We start from the raw sequence: 18,499 nt of genomic DNA on the forward strand, positions 1-18,499 counted from the left end.
ACTATGTTCCCAAGAATTCTTCTTTTATGTTTCACACAGCAGCCTTCCCTGATATTGTTCTGGGGGAAAAATGTTCTGCTGCTACAAAAAAAGTTTGAAAACCTGTGGAATTGTCAAAATTAATAAGGAATCAAGGAGATAGAGAGCACATGTCGATAAAACAATTAGAGGATACATGGATGAGGCTAGGCCTTGAAAGGCAGAGATGTGTGTGGGAAGCATTCCAAGGACAGCTGCAGAGATAAAAAACCAGGAAGGAATATATGGAGGTATGCAGGGAGAGTAATTCTGCTGGAGCATAAGGTATACAAAGGTGCTGACGCTTAGAAAGAGAGCGACAATGACTGAAAACTTCCAAAAGTCTTTGCAAACAAATCTGGCAGTTCACTTGATTAAGTACCAAGTGACTCATATATCAAGAGGTCAGAGTTCCATTGTAAACAGCCAACAGTTATAACCAGGACATGTATGACCAACAGTTATAACCAGGACATGTATGACCAACAGTTATAACTAGGACATGTATGACACTAGTGGCATTAAAGGGTTAAAAAAGAAAACAAACACAACCAACCGCCAGAACTCTAGACAGTCAAACTGAATAGGTTATTTTCCATCTTGCAATACAGACAGAGTTCACTCCAATGTGATCAGTGTAAATAATCTGTCAACCTGCAAAAGGCCTAAATAATTTATATTGGTTAATATTTAAGATATAACACTGCAAATGCAAGACAGAGTGAGAAAAGATTATCAGTGAGCCAACAACGCCTGCTCTAAAACCAATCCAATGGCATGGCCCTTGAAAGCTAGAATCTTAAATCTCAGAGACTGAACTACACTGCTGAGTATAGAAACTTGGCACTGAAGGTCTAAACAGAAGCTAAAACTCCCAAACACCAAGACTTGGCTACCAGGTACTTAAATCCTGAGCCAAATGAAGGCTTCAATTACAACACTAGTGCCATGGCAAAAAGTCAGCTCTCTGCAGCCTCTTGCGGGGCTTCAACTGTGGGGCTCTCTCACCTCAGGGTATTGGTGGAGATGGCCACAATGCCCTCAGGGCACTGTTCAGAGGCGAAGCCAGATGCAAACTCCAGGGTCTCGTAAGACAGGGGGGTGAGATGGAAACGAGATTGGTAAGAATAGCTCAACCATGAGCGGCTTGACATGGCCAACACCTGAGGAAAGAAAAACATCTCCAATAAGCTTGGGAAAAGCCCAAACATGGTATGCTAACCAAATTATCCTATCCCCAAATTTCAGTGTGCAGAATATCCCAAGGAATTTTAGAAACCTAAAGGGCTACCTTAAGAAAAACAGGCCTAGAGAAGAGGCAGTATGGCTTACTATTTGCTAAAAGCATTGGCTATTAGCCAGATGACCTACTAATCACTCAATCTCTGAGCCCCAGTTTCCACATGTGTAAATTGGGAATACTATCACAAGGCTGGATAGTTGCAAGTATTAAATGCAGTAACAAGTAAAGAACTAGCAGAGCACGCGGCAACACTGATATTCTTAGCTACAAAGGACACAATGTTTCCCAGCCTCTTTCACATTACACAGTAAGCCATGACACTGATACCAGGTTGCTCCTGGGTAGTGGTATCCTACATCGGAGGTTTCCAGCTAACTGTCAGTGTACTCCATTTGCTCAGCCTCAGGATTGAAGGGATCAATATTCTAACTCACCTATAACCAAATCATGGCACAGTGCCATGGAAATCCAGTTAAGAAGCTCTAGATTAAGGGACCCAAGACTTCCCACATGAAGGAAACTAATCAAGATAAAGCTAATGTCAACTAACTACAACACTGGTGAATTAATGACAGCAAAATTTATACCAAGGGGATTTTTCTCAGCTGATGCCACTAACATCCAAAAACACTATCTCGCCCCTTTCATTACTTACTGCCTCCTGGCCTTGCATCCGGACACGAAAGAGTTTCACAGGACGGGACCCCAGGTACCTAGTGCGGGTGTCAGACAGATCCCCAGTGACAGGGTCCAGGACTGTTCTCAGCAACACACCATTCTAATAAAAAGGAGAGGAGTGGTTAAAGCCAATACATAATGGAAGCTTCTTTAGCTACTTTAATTTCAGAGCAAATGGAAGGAAATGACTAGGTGGTTTAAATATATAGTAATCAGCCAGCCATTCATTCACTCTCTCCTAAATCACTCTCACTCAAATAGCTATTGAGTATTTACTAAGTGAAAAGCACAGTTACTTTTCACTGTGTATCCTTAAAAATATTTTTACCAAGTATGTTAAACTCTTCTTCATAATTTTAAGTTTTAAGATATATGCACAGTTTAATATCCACGCCTATTGTGGTCTCTAAATACCATTTCCCTTAAAAAGAATAAGAATCGGGCTTCCCTGGTGGTGCAGTGGTTAAGAACCCGCCTGCCAATGCAGGGGACACGGGTTCGAGCCCTGGTCCGGGAAGATCCCACATGCCACGGAGCAGCTAAGCCCGTGCGCCACAACTACTGAGCCTGCGATCTAGAGCCCACAAGCCACAACTACTGATCCCGCATGCCACAACTACTGAAGCCCGCGCACCTAGAGCCCGTGCTCCACAACAAGAGAAGCCACCACAATGAGAAGACCACGCACCGCAACGAAGAGTAGCCCCCGCTCACTGCAACTAGAGGAAGTCCGCGCACAGCAACAAAGACCCAATGCAACCAAAAAATAAATAATAAATAAATAAAATTAAAAAAAAAAAAAGAATAAGAATCCTAAGAGAAATGGCTTCTTCAGGTCTGAAGCAAGAATGTTCCAAATGTGTGTGGGGCACTTTGTTGTGCCAGGAAGAAGCCTCCAAAGATAGTGGGGTCATGTTAAAAGGACAAAGGAGCCAACTTGAAAGGGGAACTCCCACTCATCTAAAATGTGGCAATTTAGCATCCAAAACAACTATAATAGTTTGATGCACAAATATTATAAAATCTGCAAGTTCATAACGTTATTTAAAAAACAAAACAAAACAAACACTTCATCAGTCTTCACTGGAGTATGCTACGGCACCAACTCCTTACTCTGAAAATAAGTGAGAAAAGGGGGAAAAAAATGAAATATTTATCCTTTCCCTATATGAACTGTACTTCAGGGTAAGCAAAGATATAAAGCAAATTTTGTCTCTAGAGAAAAGTTCCAGCTAATTGAAGAATGAAATAGAAAACCATCACTTCCCAACCCCTAATGAATCTAAGCAATGTGTATCACTGGCTGTTATTAAGTAAAAGATGGACAGGGAGCTTTAAAACAGGTCATTCAAAATAGATACTCAACATTCTAACATCATTAAATTAAGTGGGACAACCAGACTTCATATGCCACCTGATATAATAGGAAAACAAATGGCACCTATAAAAATATTCTTGTCCCTCACCCAAAACAAATCTAATCAACCTCTTGGTCTGTGCTAATACTATAACCATCAAGCCACATGTGGTTAGTTAGAATTAGAAGTGTGCTATTAGGACTTCCCTGGTGGCGCAGTGGTTAAGAATCCACCTGCCAATGCCGGGGACACGGGTTTGAGCCCTGGTCCAGGAGGATCCCACATGCCATGGAGCAACTAAGCCCGTGCGCCACAACTACTGAGCCTGCACTCTAGAGCCTGCAAGCCACAACTACTGAAAGCCCATGAGCCTAGAGGCCGTGCTCCGCCAACAAGAGAAGCCACTACAACGAGAAGCCCGCACACTGCAATTAAGAGTAGAGAAAATAGAGAAAGCCTGCGCGCAGCAACGAAGACCCAATGCAGCCAAAAATAATTTTTTTTTAAAAAGTGCTGTTAAGTGCAAACTACCAAATAGCAGATTTCAGAGACCTAGTTCTCCCCATACCCAAAAAAATAAAAGGGAGAAAACATAAAATATCTTAATTCTCTACTGACTACAAATTGAAATGATATTTTGGATATACTAGGTTAAATAAAACATTAAATTTAACTCCATCTGTTCCTTTTTTGTGGCTACTGAAAAACTTAAAATTAGACCTGTGGCTTGCATTATATTTTTAATGGATAGCATGGTCTAATCTACCCACCAGTTTGCAGGAAATACAAAGGATAAAGGAACATTAAACACACAAGGAATGACTGTCAAATCCAGAAGGTGGGAAATTCCACAAGAAAAGTGATCTGGTTTCTTTAAAAAAATTTGTTTTAACAGGTTGGGACAGTTATTAAAAGAAACATAAAAAGATAAATCAAGCAGATGAAAACTGTGGACAGCTTTATGTAGATCCCGAGTGGAACCAAATGTAAAAACATTTTTGGGAAAAGAAAAAAAAAGGAGAAAACTAGAATACGGGGCTATCAGATGACATTAGGGAATTGTTAGGGCTTCCCTGGTGGTGCAGTGGTTTGAGAATCCGCCTGCCAATGGATCAGACACGGGTTCGAGCCCTGGTTCGGGAAGATCCCACATGCCGCGGAGCAACTAAGCCCGTGTGCCACAACTACTGAGCCTGCACCCTAGAGCCCTCGAGCCACAACTACAGAAGCCCGTGTGCCTAGAGGCCGTGCTCCGCAACAAGAGAAGCCACTGCAATGAGAAGCCCGCGCACTGCAACGAAGAGTGGCCCCGCTCGCCACAACTAGAGTAAAAGCCCGCGCGCAGCAACAAAGACCCAACGCAGCCAGCCATAAACAAACAAAGGAATTGTTAAATTTTGTTGAGCATGATATTAAGGCCTCAACACACACACACCCCTCGGCACAGCTACATTCTCAAGTACTTAAAGATGAAACTATATACCATATTGGATCTGCATTAAAATACTCCAGGAAAAAGAAGGGGAAAAGACAAAGTGCTGATAACTGGTAATAGGTACATGGAGGTGCATTACATTAGTCTAACTCCTAGGCATGTTTGAGAAATTCTAAATTAGGAAGTGAAATTAAAAAGCAAAAAGTACCTGGCCTAGATGAAAACAGAAAGTATCAATATATGGTCAAAACCCCTGACAATCTCTGATCCTTAGGTTCCTGCCTTTTGGGCCATGAAGAGCTCAGGTGCTTTGACAACAGGGAACATCTAGGGGCCCTCTATTGCTAATGGAGCCCATTATGAACTGTGAGACCCTCCGTATCCAGGGGTTCTGAATTCACGGATTCAACCAACCATAGATCAAAAATATTTGAGGGGGAAAAAAAAATTCCAGAAAATTACAAAAACCGAAACTTGAATTTGCAGCCGCTATTTATATAGCATTTACCTTGTATTAGGTAATTAAGTAATCTAGAGATGATTTAAAGTATATGAGAATATGCAATTACTATGCCATTTTATATAAGAGACTTGAGTATCCTCAGACTTTGGTATCCAAGGGAGATCCTGGAACCAATCCCCCAAGGATACCAAAGGAAAATCGTATTAGTTTCAAAAGGTGCATACTGTGAGTACAGGCAACTCTTAAGAACCCCATCTAGTTCTGCCACAGAACAGCGATTGCTAAGCATTTTTATCAAAAACTCTTCACAAAAATACTTTTTTCTAGGCCTGATTTGTTCTAATTAGAGGTGAAATAAGTGGAACACAGAGCAGCATTGCTCACTTCTCATAAGGTGGGTAACTGAAACCATAGGCACAGTATTGAACAAAGGAGTCATGAAAGTAAAAGAAGCCCTGACACCAACAATGTGAGCTTCTAGATCTCTTACCTGTAGCCCAATATTCAGGTATAAGAAGCCAATAGAGCCCCTCTCACCCAGCTCATCCTGCTTCTCAGTCCCACCCATTTCCACAATACACAAGGACTCAGGCTGGGCTGGGAGAGCCTGCATGCTCAAAGGTTGCAAACAGTCCTAAGGGGGAAAGAGAAAAGAATAAAACATCGGAAGTGACCAATTCTGGAAAAAACCTACCCAGAGAAATCTAATTCTAGAAGTGAAGAACAACTCTTTCTCATGGACAGTGAAAACCTGAAAAAGGAGTTCTATTTAGACTGAACCTTAAAACAATCTCTGGAGAGGATTGTGCTTTCCTTTTTTTTTTTTGCAAAAGTGGATAATGGTAAAAGTAAATATGCAAAGGGCACCTCTTTAAAGTCATCCAAGGCCCTTGTCTGTAAAAACAGTCTTGGATTTTTTTTTTTTGTTTCTGTTTAAACTAAAAAAGGGAATCAAGCCATAAGCCAAAGAAGCAGGCACTGTAGAAGACTCCTGAGGTGTGCTGCTACAATAATCAGGAGAAGCAGCAGGTGGAGATTTCAGGGTCCAGCCCAGCTGATCTCAGAGAGGGACATCAAAAATGGGTCAGGTGCTCAGGTTCCAAGTGGAAGATCCTCAAAGTTGAGAGTGACACTCACTGAGGGATCCAGGGAGATGATTCTGACAGTATTGTCCACCAGCCCCACAGCCAGGAAGCGAGACCGCTGCTCTCCAGGGGGGACGTTGGCCAGACTCATGCACACCACATCTGCTGACATCTCCTTCCGCTCTGTGTATTCATTCAGCTGTCCTGACTACAGGAATGAAGACAGAGAGAGGTCACAAACCACTCCAACTTGCCCCCAAACCCTGGGCCTGGAGAACAAAGGGAGCTTGTTAAGTTCCTTTTTGCTTCCTCACACTCTTCTTACTATAATCAATGACCAAGAATATCTCTACCTAAGGTTCCAAGACTAAACTCTACAGGCTAATGGAAAGCAAAATTACTGACAAGAGAATCAAGAGACCCTTGACAGGCTTCCCTGGTGGCGCAGTGGTTGAGAGTCCGCCTGCCGATGCAGGGAACACGGGTTCATGCCCCGGTCTGGGAAGAGCCCACATGCCGTGGAGCGGCTGGGCCCGTGAGCCTTGGCCGCTGAGCCTGCGCGTCGGAGCCTGTGCTCTGCAACGGGAGAGGCCCGCATACCACAGAAAAAAAAAAAAAAAAAAAAAAAAAGAATGAAGAGACCCTTGACAAGTATAATGCACCACAAATTTTCTAAGCCAACCTAGCTCTCAGGAAATGAAAATATATAAAATTGTTTATTTGTTCATGAAAGTACTCTGGGTGAAAGAGAATTCAAATATGGCATTTAAAGACAAAACCCCTCAATCATAGGTACAGTTGGACTATACAAGTTGGCCACATCCAGAGACTTCTTAAGAACATAATTAAACACACCTAACATCCTTCCATATATAAAAGTAAAATAAATTTCTGAAATTGATTCAGATTGCAGAAACTAAACATATGGCAAGTAATCTGGTGGAAAACTAGAGTGTGAAGGGCAGAAAAATTGTTTCATTGCTAAGATGGCATTTCATAACTCCAATTAGAATTAAAGACATGAAAACATATCCACCTCCAACCCCCTTGTAAAGGGCTTTAGGACACTTGCCCTTCTCATTTCCCTTTCATTTTTAAAATTTTATTTTTTATGTTTTAATAGATCTTTATTGGAGTATAATTGCTTCACAATACTGTGTTAGTTTTTTGTGTGCACAACAAAGCGAATTAGCCATATGCATACACATGTCCCCATATCCCCTCCCTCCCACCCTCCCTTTCCCACCCCCTAGGTCATCACAAAGCACCAAGCCTATCTCCCTGTGCTACGCTGCTGCTTCCCAGCAGCCAACTATTCTACATTTGGTAGTGTTCATTTCCCTTTCTTATGAATATGTAATCTAGAGACCTGGACTGCAGCTCCCATCTTCACCTCTGAACCCTACATTAAGTCCCACAGTGAATGGTAAAATAACATACGGGATCCATTTCAAAATAGACCAGTTCTCCTCCTGTCAGGGCGATCACCACTTGTCGTTGGTTCACTGCACATTTCACAATTGTTTTCTTTCCAGGAGTCTTCCACTCATTGACTCTCTTGTCTGCTCGTATGTGCCGAATGCCATCAGGATACACCTTGAGGCAGTAACAGAAAGAAACCCAACTTTAGCAATTTGACTCATCACTCAAGCATGACCCTCACACGTATCAGATCTGTCAGATCTAGAGGCACTGTATTTGAGGCACCAGTTGGGTCAATGACAAAAAAGAGTTAAGAGGTCCCAGGCAAGGTTAACTTCAAAAAAGTTCATGTTTTGCAGCATCCATTTCAAAGAAGTTCAAAGCTCCTTAAATGTGAACCCAGCAATCCACACCATAATGAGGTCAAAGAAAGGACAAAGTAAGGTGAGCAGGTTAAGTAGCTCTCTGGAATCCTCACCTGCACTAAGGCATCATCTCCTAACAAGGAGCAGGACAAGGTTGGGGTAGTGCCCAGAAACCCAGAGTCAGTCACTTCTTCTACAGTCTCTCCAATGGACAACACAAGTGTGGCATTCACGAAAGACACAATGATGTAAGCATCAAACTCATCTGAAACGGAAAGAGAAGAAAGAAATGGGTTAGCTAAGAACTCATTAGTTACAAAGCCAAATGAGACACACTAAGCATTCTCTTCAGAAACTTTCCAAGGCACTTCTTCTATGTGTAGTCATCACACACAGTCATGTGGCAAACAGCACAGGATGATCCAAAAGATAATTAAAGGTCATAACAGCCTACAGATATACTTTGCTTCCTTAAATGGCTAAACAGTACATAAAGTAGACATGCCCACATCTAATACCTTTGAAAATTAATATTTTCTTGAGACATTTGCTAGAAAAATGCGAGAGAACAAAGCAAGAGGAAATTTTGTATACAATATTTATATGTACTGAAGCTAGAGTTTCAGATGCCAATCACAATCCATTCTTAAGAGATAACTCCCTATAACCAAGGAAGGTCCCCATCTTCTTCCAAAAGTATCTTATGTGAGAACACAAGACCTAATGAATAAAATAGTGATTACTTAAGCCTCCATGAGACTAAGACATTCTAGGGTTGGAAACTGAGAATCCTAGGATGTCCCGAAAGGAATGATGTAAGAACACTGGATAACCAGGGAGGGGGTGGGTGGTGGTGGTAGTTTATATTGTCAGCCCTTGAACTCTCTAGTTTTTCACATTTAAAAATATAACCATTCGATGGTCATGAGCAATCCTATTAGAACTTGCTTTTCATTTAATAAAATGCACTTGGATAAACAAACACCAAGTTTTTCAAGGAGGTCAGAGGTATACAGGCAACCCCAAAAGTTTCTCACACAGATCCCACAGTTAAAAGCTGTCTACTTCCTACACATTCCACCCTACAACATAAAACAACTTCTGTATGTATCTCCCACATCCAGCACAATGTTTGGCATAAAGCTTGATAAATGGTGAATAAATGTATGTTCATTTTTTTGAGATGAATTGAGATTTTCCTACTTTACATTTGAATTTTCTATATCAATTCCCCTCTTCTTGTCCCCTTCACACAGAAATCAGGCAAACAAGGGATAGAATGACAAGCAGACAAGGTACTAAATTAGAGTGGCTGCCTCACTCATAGCAGAAGCAGCTGAAGGATCCTGCTTGCCTGAGTCCCTGTCAGAGCTCAATACCATAGGCCTGATCCACCCCACTCACATCAAGGACACAGTATGGATTGAGTGCTCCAAGGGTCATTCAGCTGAACTAAGATTACTCAATGAGTTCAGCAGAATCAGTGCTCTTTACAGAAAAAGGGGCCAGATGAAAATGTATTATTGGTATAACCTATAGTAGCATTCTGACCTATTAGCAGGACATAAAATCAATTTTGTGGACTGCAATCAGCATTTTAAAATACAAATATATAGAAATAAATATAATTTATGAGGATGCCTCATAGTAAGGGTAAGTACTATTCTGCAAAACTGTTGCTTCAGTTAATAATACGTGTGCACTGAATGAGTGGCTGAAAGGCAAGGATCAAAGATCTTTCCCAATGGGTATAATCTAATGGCTACACCAGGAATCCAGAGCAAGGGTTCCATCATAAGGTATAACACTGAACAAGCAGATAATTGGTTTTAGATTACTTTACTATAACTGTCAACACGTATCGCATGCCTGGGGACACCTTATAAAATGGCTTTGTAAGAAGACCGCACTGTTCGCCATCATAAAACATGGAGTGTGGACGTGGTTGTCTCTGAAATGGATGCCTTAATAGCGCACAACAAAACCATCTTCACTCTCCACACAACACCAAGCTTGGAAGCTTTGCTCCAGCTCTCAGTTTTTGAACTGGAAATTTCTGGTATGTAAAAGTAACAGGAATTGCTTAATTTTAACATTATATAAATATCGTGTCCTTTCCCATGTTCTCAACACTGAAACCTTGTATTTTAAAAGCTGTGCCAGAGCAAATTAAAGCCAAACAAAAATGGCTCAAACTGGTCAGGATTTCAGCCTCTTTCTTCAGTCAAGGGAAAAGGTGGGCTTCCAGAAAAGAAACCACACATTTATAACTTACATGCAGAGAATGAGGGGAGTGAGGGAAAAAGGACTGCCTGGGCCCCTTATCCTTCCTCTGACCCAAGGCCCCAGACTGCTCAGGTATAAAAATAAAGAGATGCTGGGTGGACTTAAATAGGGTCTTATGTTTGCTGGGCAGTTCAACAAGGAGTAAAGCAATGACTGACATCTGAAAGCTCCTTTACATCACGGATTTCCTCAAAATATCCACTACCCTGTAAATACTAAGCACACTGTAACTTCTACCCTTTCCATTCTACGGCCAGGAAGACCAGAAACAGATAAGCTGCTCTTGTGTCCTAGGCAGGTTATAGGTTAAAAGGTGGACTTCAGAACAAAAATCAAGCTTCAGTCAAGATAAATGACTATGAACTATGAAATCTATGTTGCCTTCTTCCAGAGGTTTCAAATTTCATATAAATGACCATTAGTTCAAACCTCAGTGAAGAATCTATTAGGATATGAGAACGCATCTTTGTCTCAGTTAAAAAGGACTTCTATCTGTCTGAGCAATACGGAAGCAGCCCACAGAAGAGGGAATGCTTTCTTCTTCTTTCCCCTGCCTTAGTATCTCAGGCTCAAAAAACAGCTCACTACTCCAAAGGGAAAAGTGAGTGACCATCCAGATGATTTAGGCCTCCAATGTCTCACTCTCACTCTATACTCAGACTACTCAGTGCTTGTCTTGCCTCAGCACAGTCTTGATTATACTCAAGAGAAAAAGGGGGGCTTTCTCCAGGACCTAATCTTTCAGTCAGTACATGTGGAACATTACAAAAACATCAAGAGAGAGTATGAAGTTAAGATTTTCTAGCCACAGCCTCTTTTAGCTTAATGAGAGGCAAATTAATCAAATGTTCTATATTCTGTAGGAGAAAGTGATTCCTGCCTCAGACTATTTAACATACAGGCAGATGGGTGTGCACCACTAACACTGCACATGGAGAGCCAACTGCAAAGTTACCCTCTGAAAGATGCTACCAGGGCAGCCTCAATATTTTGTGCAGGTCCCTCTCCCTGGGTAATCTCTAAGACCCCATAGTAGACCCTAGCAATAGGTACAAGGTACACACCTGTGGTGATCAGCACCTTCACCAGCCACCTGTGGAAGAGAAAAAAAGGCTTGGTATTGGTAGTGTGCATCACCAAGTACCAGCCAAGGTTAGTAGTTGCCTGGAAGACTGCAGCATGTGTGGACATGTGGAATAGTAACTTAGGGTATCTGGAAAGAGAATGAACAGAGAGAACTTGACCTGTTTTGTGGGTGATCACCCAAATTATAGTTTCTAAAGAGTAAAATTTATCAGGATGTAATCATTTCCTAGATTTTGGTATCTAGAGGACAAAACTTTTCAGGTACAAGTTCTATCATGCAACATACCACAGATCACGAACTTATCTAACTTACCCCAAAAGCCTTTCCTGATTCTCAAACACATGCCTGTTCCCTCTTCTCTAACCCCTCCTGGCAACATGCTTGTGCCTTTCATCACATCTGAACACACAACAGTTTTCTGTTTTGGTTTTGGTTTTTATTGCGGTACGCGGGCCTATCACTGTTGTGGCCTCTCCCGTTGCAGAGCACAGGCTCCGGACGTGCAGGCCCAGCGGCCATGGCTCACGGGCCCAGCCGCTCCACGGCATGTGGGATCCTCCTGGACCGGGGCACGAACCCATGTACCCTGCATCGGCAGGCGGACTCTCAACCACTGTGCCATCAGGGAAGCCCACAACAGTTTTTTATATTTACCTTCTTTTTTAGATGGTACATGCCCTGAGAGTAGAGTCCTATCTTAACTACAAGGTAGCAGGATGAGAATACTGAACTTATCCTAGAAAACCAGCATGACCCAAACTCACTATAGGGTTAGTCAAATGAACACTGGATTGAGATTCGGGAGACACTGCTTTCAGTCTCTATTACCTAGGTGCCCTATCTTGGGATAGTCAATGCCTGTGATTTTCGGCCTTCTTCATAAAAATGAGGGGTTAACTTTCCTGCAAATCTAAATTGATTTTACAGTAAAGTTTAATAAGTGAAAACAAAAACAAACAAAAAAAGAGGAGCAAACTAGGTTTTATCTCAAAGGCTCTTTCTAATTCAAACAGTCTGGGAAATGTTTTCAAGAGCCTAAATATCAACCAGCCAATCTGCCACCAAGCTAAAGGTGAACATCAACAGTGACCAGTTTCTTTATGAAGACATTACACAAAATGGGGAAATCTTTCAAAACCAATCATCCAATAATTACCTTTTCAGCTAAAATGAACCTACTAATTTCCTATTCACTTTTTTTTTCTTTCTACTCAACTCAGATTGGATTCCAATGCTTACATGAGACAAAATCCACTAAAATGTGTACTCTATTAAAAGAAACGAGATTTCCGTCCTCCACATTTCCCAGCTCCCTTAAATTTGTTCCATACAACCAAAACATCTAAATAGCAGGAAGATTTCCAGCTGTTTTCTTTAAAAAGCTTTGTATATTGGCCAGTTCCACATTCCTGAGGGAACAAGAGGAAAATGAGGTCTAGGAATAGAAATGACCTACGATCCCAAAGAATCAAAGGGAAAATGAGAATTGAGTTTCATCTCTAAGGGAATGAAATTCAGTTGTCACAAGACTTTCCTGCTATTGCACCAAAATGAATTTTCGCATAACTTTCAATTTTTTAGGATGAGGTGACCATTTTTATTCTGGAGCTCAGACTTCCTCTTTCCTCCATCCCTTCTTTTCTACTCACTCTAAAATTCTGATTCCATTCAATCAACCTCTGCTTTCCTTAAACACAACTACTATACCTATTGAGCATTAACAAACTTTACCAATCTCTTAATACCCAGAATAATAACTTTAATTTCACTGTGATTTCAGCACAATAAGAGAGAAAACATCGTTGAAGAAAAAAGAAGCAAAAACTTTCCCTTACACAATACTCCTCACACAAATGGAAAGAGTATCTTAAAGATGAATACAGTCAAAGAACACAACATACGACAGCTCTATCTATGATACTCAAGTGTATATGTACTGAATATTAACAGCCACCCTATGCTCCCCTTACCCATGTGTACAAAAAGTAGTAAGTGAAGGCACCCTGATTGGGAGAGCCTCAAAAACATGGTGTTGAGTCAGAAGAAGTTTCTAGTATATGGTGCTAGATGATGTGATATAGAAGCATTATAAATGCAATCTCTTAAGCCTTCTATTGTCAGTGGCACCCAGACCCTCATTTTGACTGTTGGGAAAGGGCTGCTTACCTTCAATGTGCCGACGCACTGTCCAGACAGCATTGGGGTTACCGGGTAACTCTGAGACAGCCATTTCTGATACCTGACAGGGAGAGGAGACAAACCACAGATCCATTGAGCATGAAACTCAGCCCCTTGCTTACAACTACACTAGATAGTACAGTCCCAACATAGCAGTGCTCACACTGCATACTTGATTAAAACACTGGAGCCATCTAGTCAAAAAGAATGTAAGAACCAAAACGCTAGAGGCACTGGCAATTCCCATAATAGACTTCAGCAAGAAGTGATGGAACATCTAGGACAGTTGTTGCAGCCAAGACCAAACACTTCCTTTGGGTATAACATGCCTGCGTCCTCCTCAAAGTGAGCACGTGGGAATGAAACAGTCCATCTAAGTTAGCATCCCATTTCTTTCTTTTTTGAAAACGTATTTATTTAATTGATTTTATTGTATTCGTTTTATTTTTGGCTGCGTTGGGTCTTCGTTGCTGCACGCGGGCTTTTTCTAGTCGTGGCGAGCAGGGGCTACTCTTCGTTGTGGTGCTTGGGCTTCTCACTGCGGCGGCTTCTCTTGTTACGGAGCACAGGCTCTAGGCACGGGGGCTTCAGTAGCTGTGGCATGTGGGCTCAGTAGTTGTGGCTCGCGGGCTCTGGTGCGCAGGCTCAGTAGTTGTGGCACACGGGCTTAGTTGTTCTGCGGCATGTGGGATCTTCCCAGACCGGGGCTCGGACCCGTGTCCCCTGCATTGGCAGGCAGATTCTTAACCACTGCACCGCCAGGGAAGCCCCCCATTTCTTTTCTTTGTTCCCTCAAGGCCAAATTCCATCTCCCTTCACAGAACAATTCAAATGCCACATTCTTTAGGAAAAATCTTCCCTTATTCTCTTGGCTGGCAGTCATCTCTTCCTCATAAGTTCTCACAGGAATCACAATCACCACCTCTTAGGACACTTACCTAAAAAGTGATCTGAGGAATTGTTTTGTCCTTCCTACTAGGTTCTTATGCTCCTTAAGGTCAGAGTCAAGAATCCTCTGAATGTCCTATAGGCTTTCAAATGAGAGTAAATGCAATACTAAGATGAACTCAAAATGATCTAGAGGAGAAAGCTAGGTGTGGGTTATATATTAACTGTCTGTAATATCCTTGCAATTTTTCTGTAAATCTAAAACCATTCAAAAATAAAAATTTTATTAAGTGTTTTTTAAATGACCTAGAAATAAAAAATTAGGCAGCCTATTATACTGTACAGTGGAACTACATCTTATAGGAAGAACGCTAGTATATATATGAAAGACATTACCCTTTTGTTGGTTTACTGACGTGATAATAGCAGGAATACCTGATCGTGGTACAGGAGAATCTTGGAAAACTTCACCATCAATAAAACGTAAATGTCAGGTATACCACACTCTATACACCAAATGTAATATCTGACAGTGACCGTGTTCAACTGAGACCATAATCTAGCTAGACAACAAGGTTCAACAAATAGATATACAGGAAAAAAGAAACGTCCAACAATTTAAAAATAATTTTATATAACATAATTTTTTTTAATATAATTAGAAAAAATTAGGAGGAAGCAGATGACTCACAAACAATGATTCTTAATTGGGTCCTTTAACTCTTACACGGTACACAAAATTTTCTGTTAATGCATATATGTATTTTTTGTGTTGAGCGCTTGCTTTAATCAGATGCTCGATAGGATCCAATTAGCAGTAACTAACTAATCAAGAACTACTGGTCTAGGGCTTCCCTGGTGGCGCAGTGGTTGAGTGTCCACCTGCCGATGCAGGAGGCGCGGGTTTGTGCCCCAGTCCGGGAAGATTTCACATGCCGCGGAGTGGCTGGGCCCGTGGGCCATGGCCGCTGGGTCTGCACGTCCAGAGCCTGTACTCCGCAACGGGAGAGGCCACAGCAGTGAGAGGCCCGTGTACCGCAAAAAAAAAAAAAAAAAAAAAAAGAACTACTGGTCTAAATTGGGTTCAAGTCATCGAAAATTTGGTGACCTGATGAATATTTTGGCAGTCAAAATTTTTTGAATTCTCTGAAACTACAATATTAATAGCTAACATTTATTGAACAGTTACTATATGCCAGAACTTGAGCTAAGTGCTTCATACACATTCTCATTTAATTCACACAACAATCCTTTAAGGCGGGTCCTATAAAGCTTAGTAATAACTATTAAGTAGTAGAGCCAGAATTCAAAACCAAGGTCATCTTCCCTGTGTTCCAATAAAACTTTCCAAAAACAGGCAGTGGGACTCTAAGAGCCTGGAGCCTGCTCAACCACAACCTCTAAGAGCAAAGTGTCAGAAAAAGCTTTATTTTACTCCTAACAAAATCAAGTCCAGTGTACTTGCTAAAAGCCATCAACACTAGAACCATGGTGAGAAGAGGGTGTGGGATTTGAGAAGGTAATTTTGAGTATTCATATCACCTAAAAAGTCCAACAATAAAGGATTCATTGCGGGAGGTGGGAGGGTGGAGGGATGAATTGGGAGATTGGGATTGACCTATATACACTAATATGTATAAAACAGATATACAATAAGAACCTGTCGTATAAAAAATGAATTATATTAAAAAGTAAAGGATTCATTAAATAAATTCTAATCTACCCACTGTGGAAATATATTGCAAAAACATTAAAAATGACATGACAGGGCTTCCCTGTCATGTCCCGCATGCCGGGGAGCGGCTGGGCCCGTGAGCCATGGCCGCTGGGCCTGTGCGTCCGGAGCCTGTGCTCTGCAACGGGAGAGGCCACAACAGGGAGAGGCCCGCGTACAACAACAACAAAAAATAAATAAAACTAAAAATAATGACATAAGAGCACACAGTAATCAGGAATGTAGTAAGATACAAAAATATATACACAATACTAACATAGTTAAAAATATAAGTATCTAAAAGCTACGAAAAAGACCAACACTAAAAGGAAACGGAGTAAAATGTGCCATGCAGATTTCCTAACCTCCACGTAATGGCGACTGAACCTGGAACTAACAGACGTGTTTCTCCCCTTTGATTCCTATTTGCCAAATTTTTAAAATGTGCTTGCTGTGCTAACATGTTAAAGGATAAGAAATTTAAACTCTAAACTTTATGGAAATGGGGAGAAAGAAAACATTTTTCTTTCACTTTGATCTCATCAGAATAAAGCCTTAGGCTGCTTTGTCAATGCTTTCCTCCAAACCCTGCATATGATCTAGAAATTCCAATCTTACCTCAAGTCCATGCCTTAAGACCCTCAGAGATGACCTCGGTCCCCTACCACAGGCCACATATAGCTGTGGAGTGTCTTCATTGGCCAGGTCAGCTATCTGCACAGAGAAAGGGGAAAAAAATGTCTACTTCTGCTACTTTTCCGTACCCAACCCTGATTGTTCTCAGGGCGACAAACCACTTTTTAGTTTATTAGACTTAAATACTGCTACTGGTCCTGGGGGCACAGAGTGGAAAAGACCCAATGTTCCAAAAAGCAAACAGTTTGAAGCAGCAAGTTTTACCAACCAAAAAAGCTTGTTCTTTTTTTTTTTTTCTTGCCATGCTGCGTGGCATGTGGGATCTTAGTTCCTTGGCCAGGTATCAAACCTGTGCCCCTTGTAGTGGAAGCGTGGAGTCTTAACCACTGGACCACCAGGGAAGTCCCACGTGTATCAGTTCTTGAGTTAACAAAATATTTTTTACAATCAGTGAAATTGTTATATAACCTCAAACTGAAATCTCAGCATTTCCTTCCAACCAAAAATATAGACAATGAATTAATTATCTTTATCTGTGACTTTGTCACCAATATTAAAGTTTATAGACACCTCCAAATATCATTTCCCTTATCACTATTTCAAAATTACATTTACTAGATCCGCTGTTAGAACGCACATGACCACAGCTGCCCTATCTACTACAGACGTTCCTATGATGTATCTGACCAATTACGGAGTAACTCTGCACCTGGCTGTTTGCCACCAAACGGGGAAGCCATGTGTTCTTTTACTAGTCACCCTAGATATCGAGCTGCTTTCCAGTACAAATATTTGTTGATCAACATGTGGAAAGAAGTTATTTGTATTGTAGTTTTGTCAAACTGTACAATTCAAATGAAAATTCTTGACTGTAAGGCAGAGCAGCCTACTGTAACATGGTTGTGAGTGTATATAACCTTCACACTGACTTCTTTAAAAAATTAACTTACCTATTTTAAATGCACTATCTTGTTATTTTAAGCCCATTACAGAAGCACATATACTAATTTTTCACAATTTAAAAAATAATTTGCTCTCTTGGCTATCATATGTTTATTACTATATGCATTTAAAAATATTATTCACAGAGGGGATCCAGAAGCCTCACTAGGCTAGTAAAGAGACACATGGCAAAAAATGCTTATAGCCCTGCTACAGATACCTGAACTTCCTGTTAATTTTATTCTTGACCTATAAACTATTTACACAATTATCTCCTCAAATTCCAATGAAAGCAGAAAAAAAAAAAATCAGTAAAAATCCAATTAGGAATTATTCATACTTATTTTCTATTGCCCTCAGGAGTAACCCTTTCTCAAAAAGAAAGAACAAAAGCAGTTAACTTCAAACTGCTACTTTTACCAGGAAGAGTGCCTGAATACTGACTGTGTGTCCCTGGCACAGTGAGCAAAACTCTTCCACTAAAAGTGTAATCATCTAGACAGGGTAGGGTGCTGCCTAATGGTCACTGGAACCCCAGGAATCCAGGATGCAACAGCATGGTAAAATTTCTGCCACACTTGAGTGCCAGTAGTGAGAGACACAGTTCCCATCTTGGGCCACCTTGGGTTCCCAAAAAGGTTCTGTTACTGACTGATCCCAGTGTCTCTGGAGTACTTTACGGAGGAAGTGACTGTTAAAAT

At 41.1% G+C, this 18,499-nt stretch overlaps 1 protein-coding gene across 1 annotated transcript in view; it reads right to left on the reverse strand.

The window, feature by feature from the left end:
• The window catches only part of SF3B3 (splicing factor 3b subunit 3), a 47,262-nt gene that overhangs the window by 9,479 nt on the left and 19,284 nt on the right, over window positions 1–18,499 (reverse strand). Inside the window, exons 10-17 of the mRNA XM_032611978.1 lie at window positions 16,839–16,934; window positions 13,607–13,679; window positions 8,181–8,332; window positions 7,721–7,876; window positions 6,333–6,488; window positions 5,686–5,829; window positions 1,917–2,039; window positions 1,027–1,181 (exon numbers count right to left, since the gene is read on the reverse strand). Of these exons, the coding sequence (XP_032467869.1) occupies window positions 1,027–1,181; window positions 1,917–2,039; window positions 5,686–5,829; window positions 6,333–6,488; window positions 7,721–7,876; window positions 8,181–8,332; window positions 13,607–13,679; window positions 16,839–16,934 (1,055 nt within the window). The remainder of the gene's footprint in view (window positions 1–1,026; window positions 1,182–1,916; window positions 2,040–5,685; window positions 5,830–6,332; window positions 6,489–7,720; window positions 7,877–8,180; window positions 8,333–13,606; window positions 13,680–16,838; window positions 16,935–18,499) is intronic.

Source organism: Phocoena sinus, chromosome 19 (genome assembly GCF_008692025.1).
Source record: "Phocoena sinus isolate mPhoSin1 chromosome 19, mPhoSin1.pri, whole genome shotgun sequence".
In the NCBI taxonomy this organism is placed as follows: domain Eukaryota; kingdom Metazoa; phylum Chordata; class Mammalia; order Artiodactyla; family Phocoenidae; genus Phocoena; species Phocoena sinus.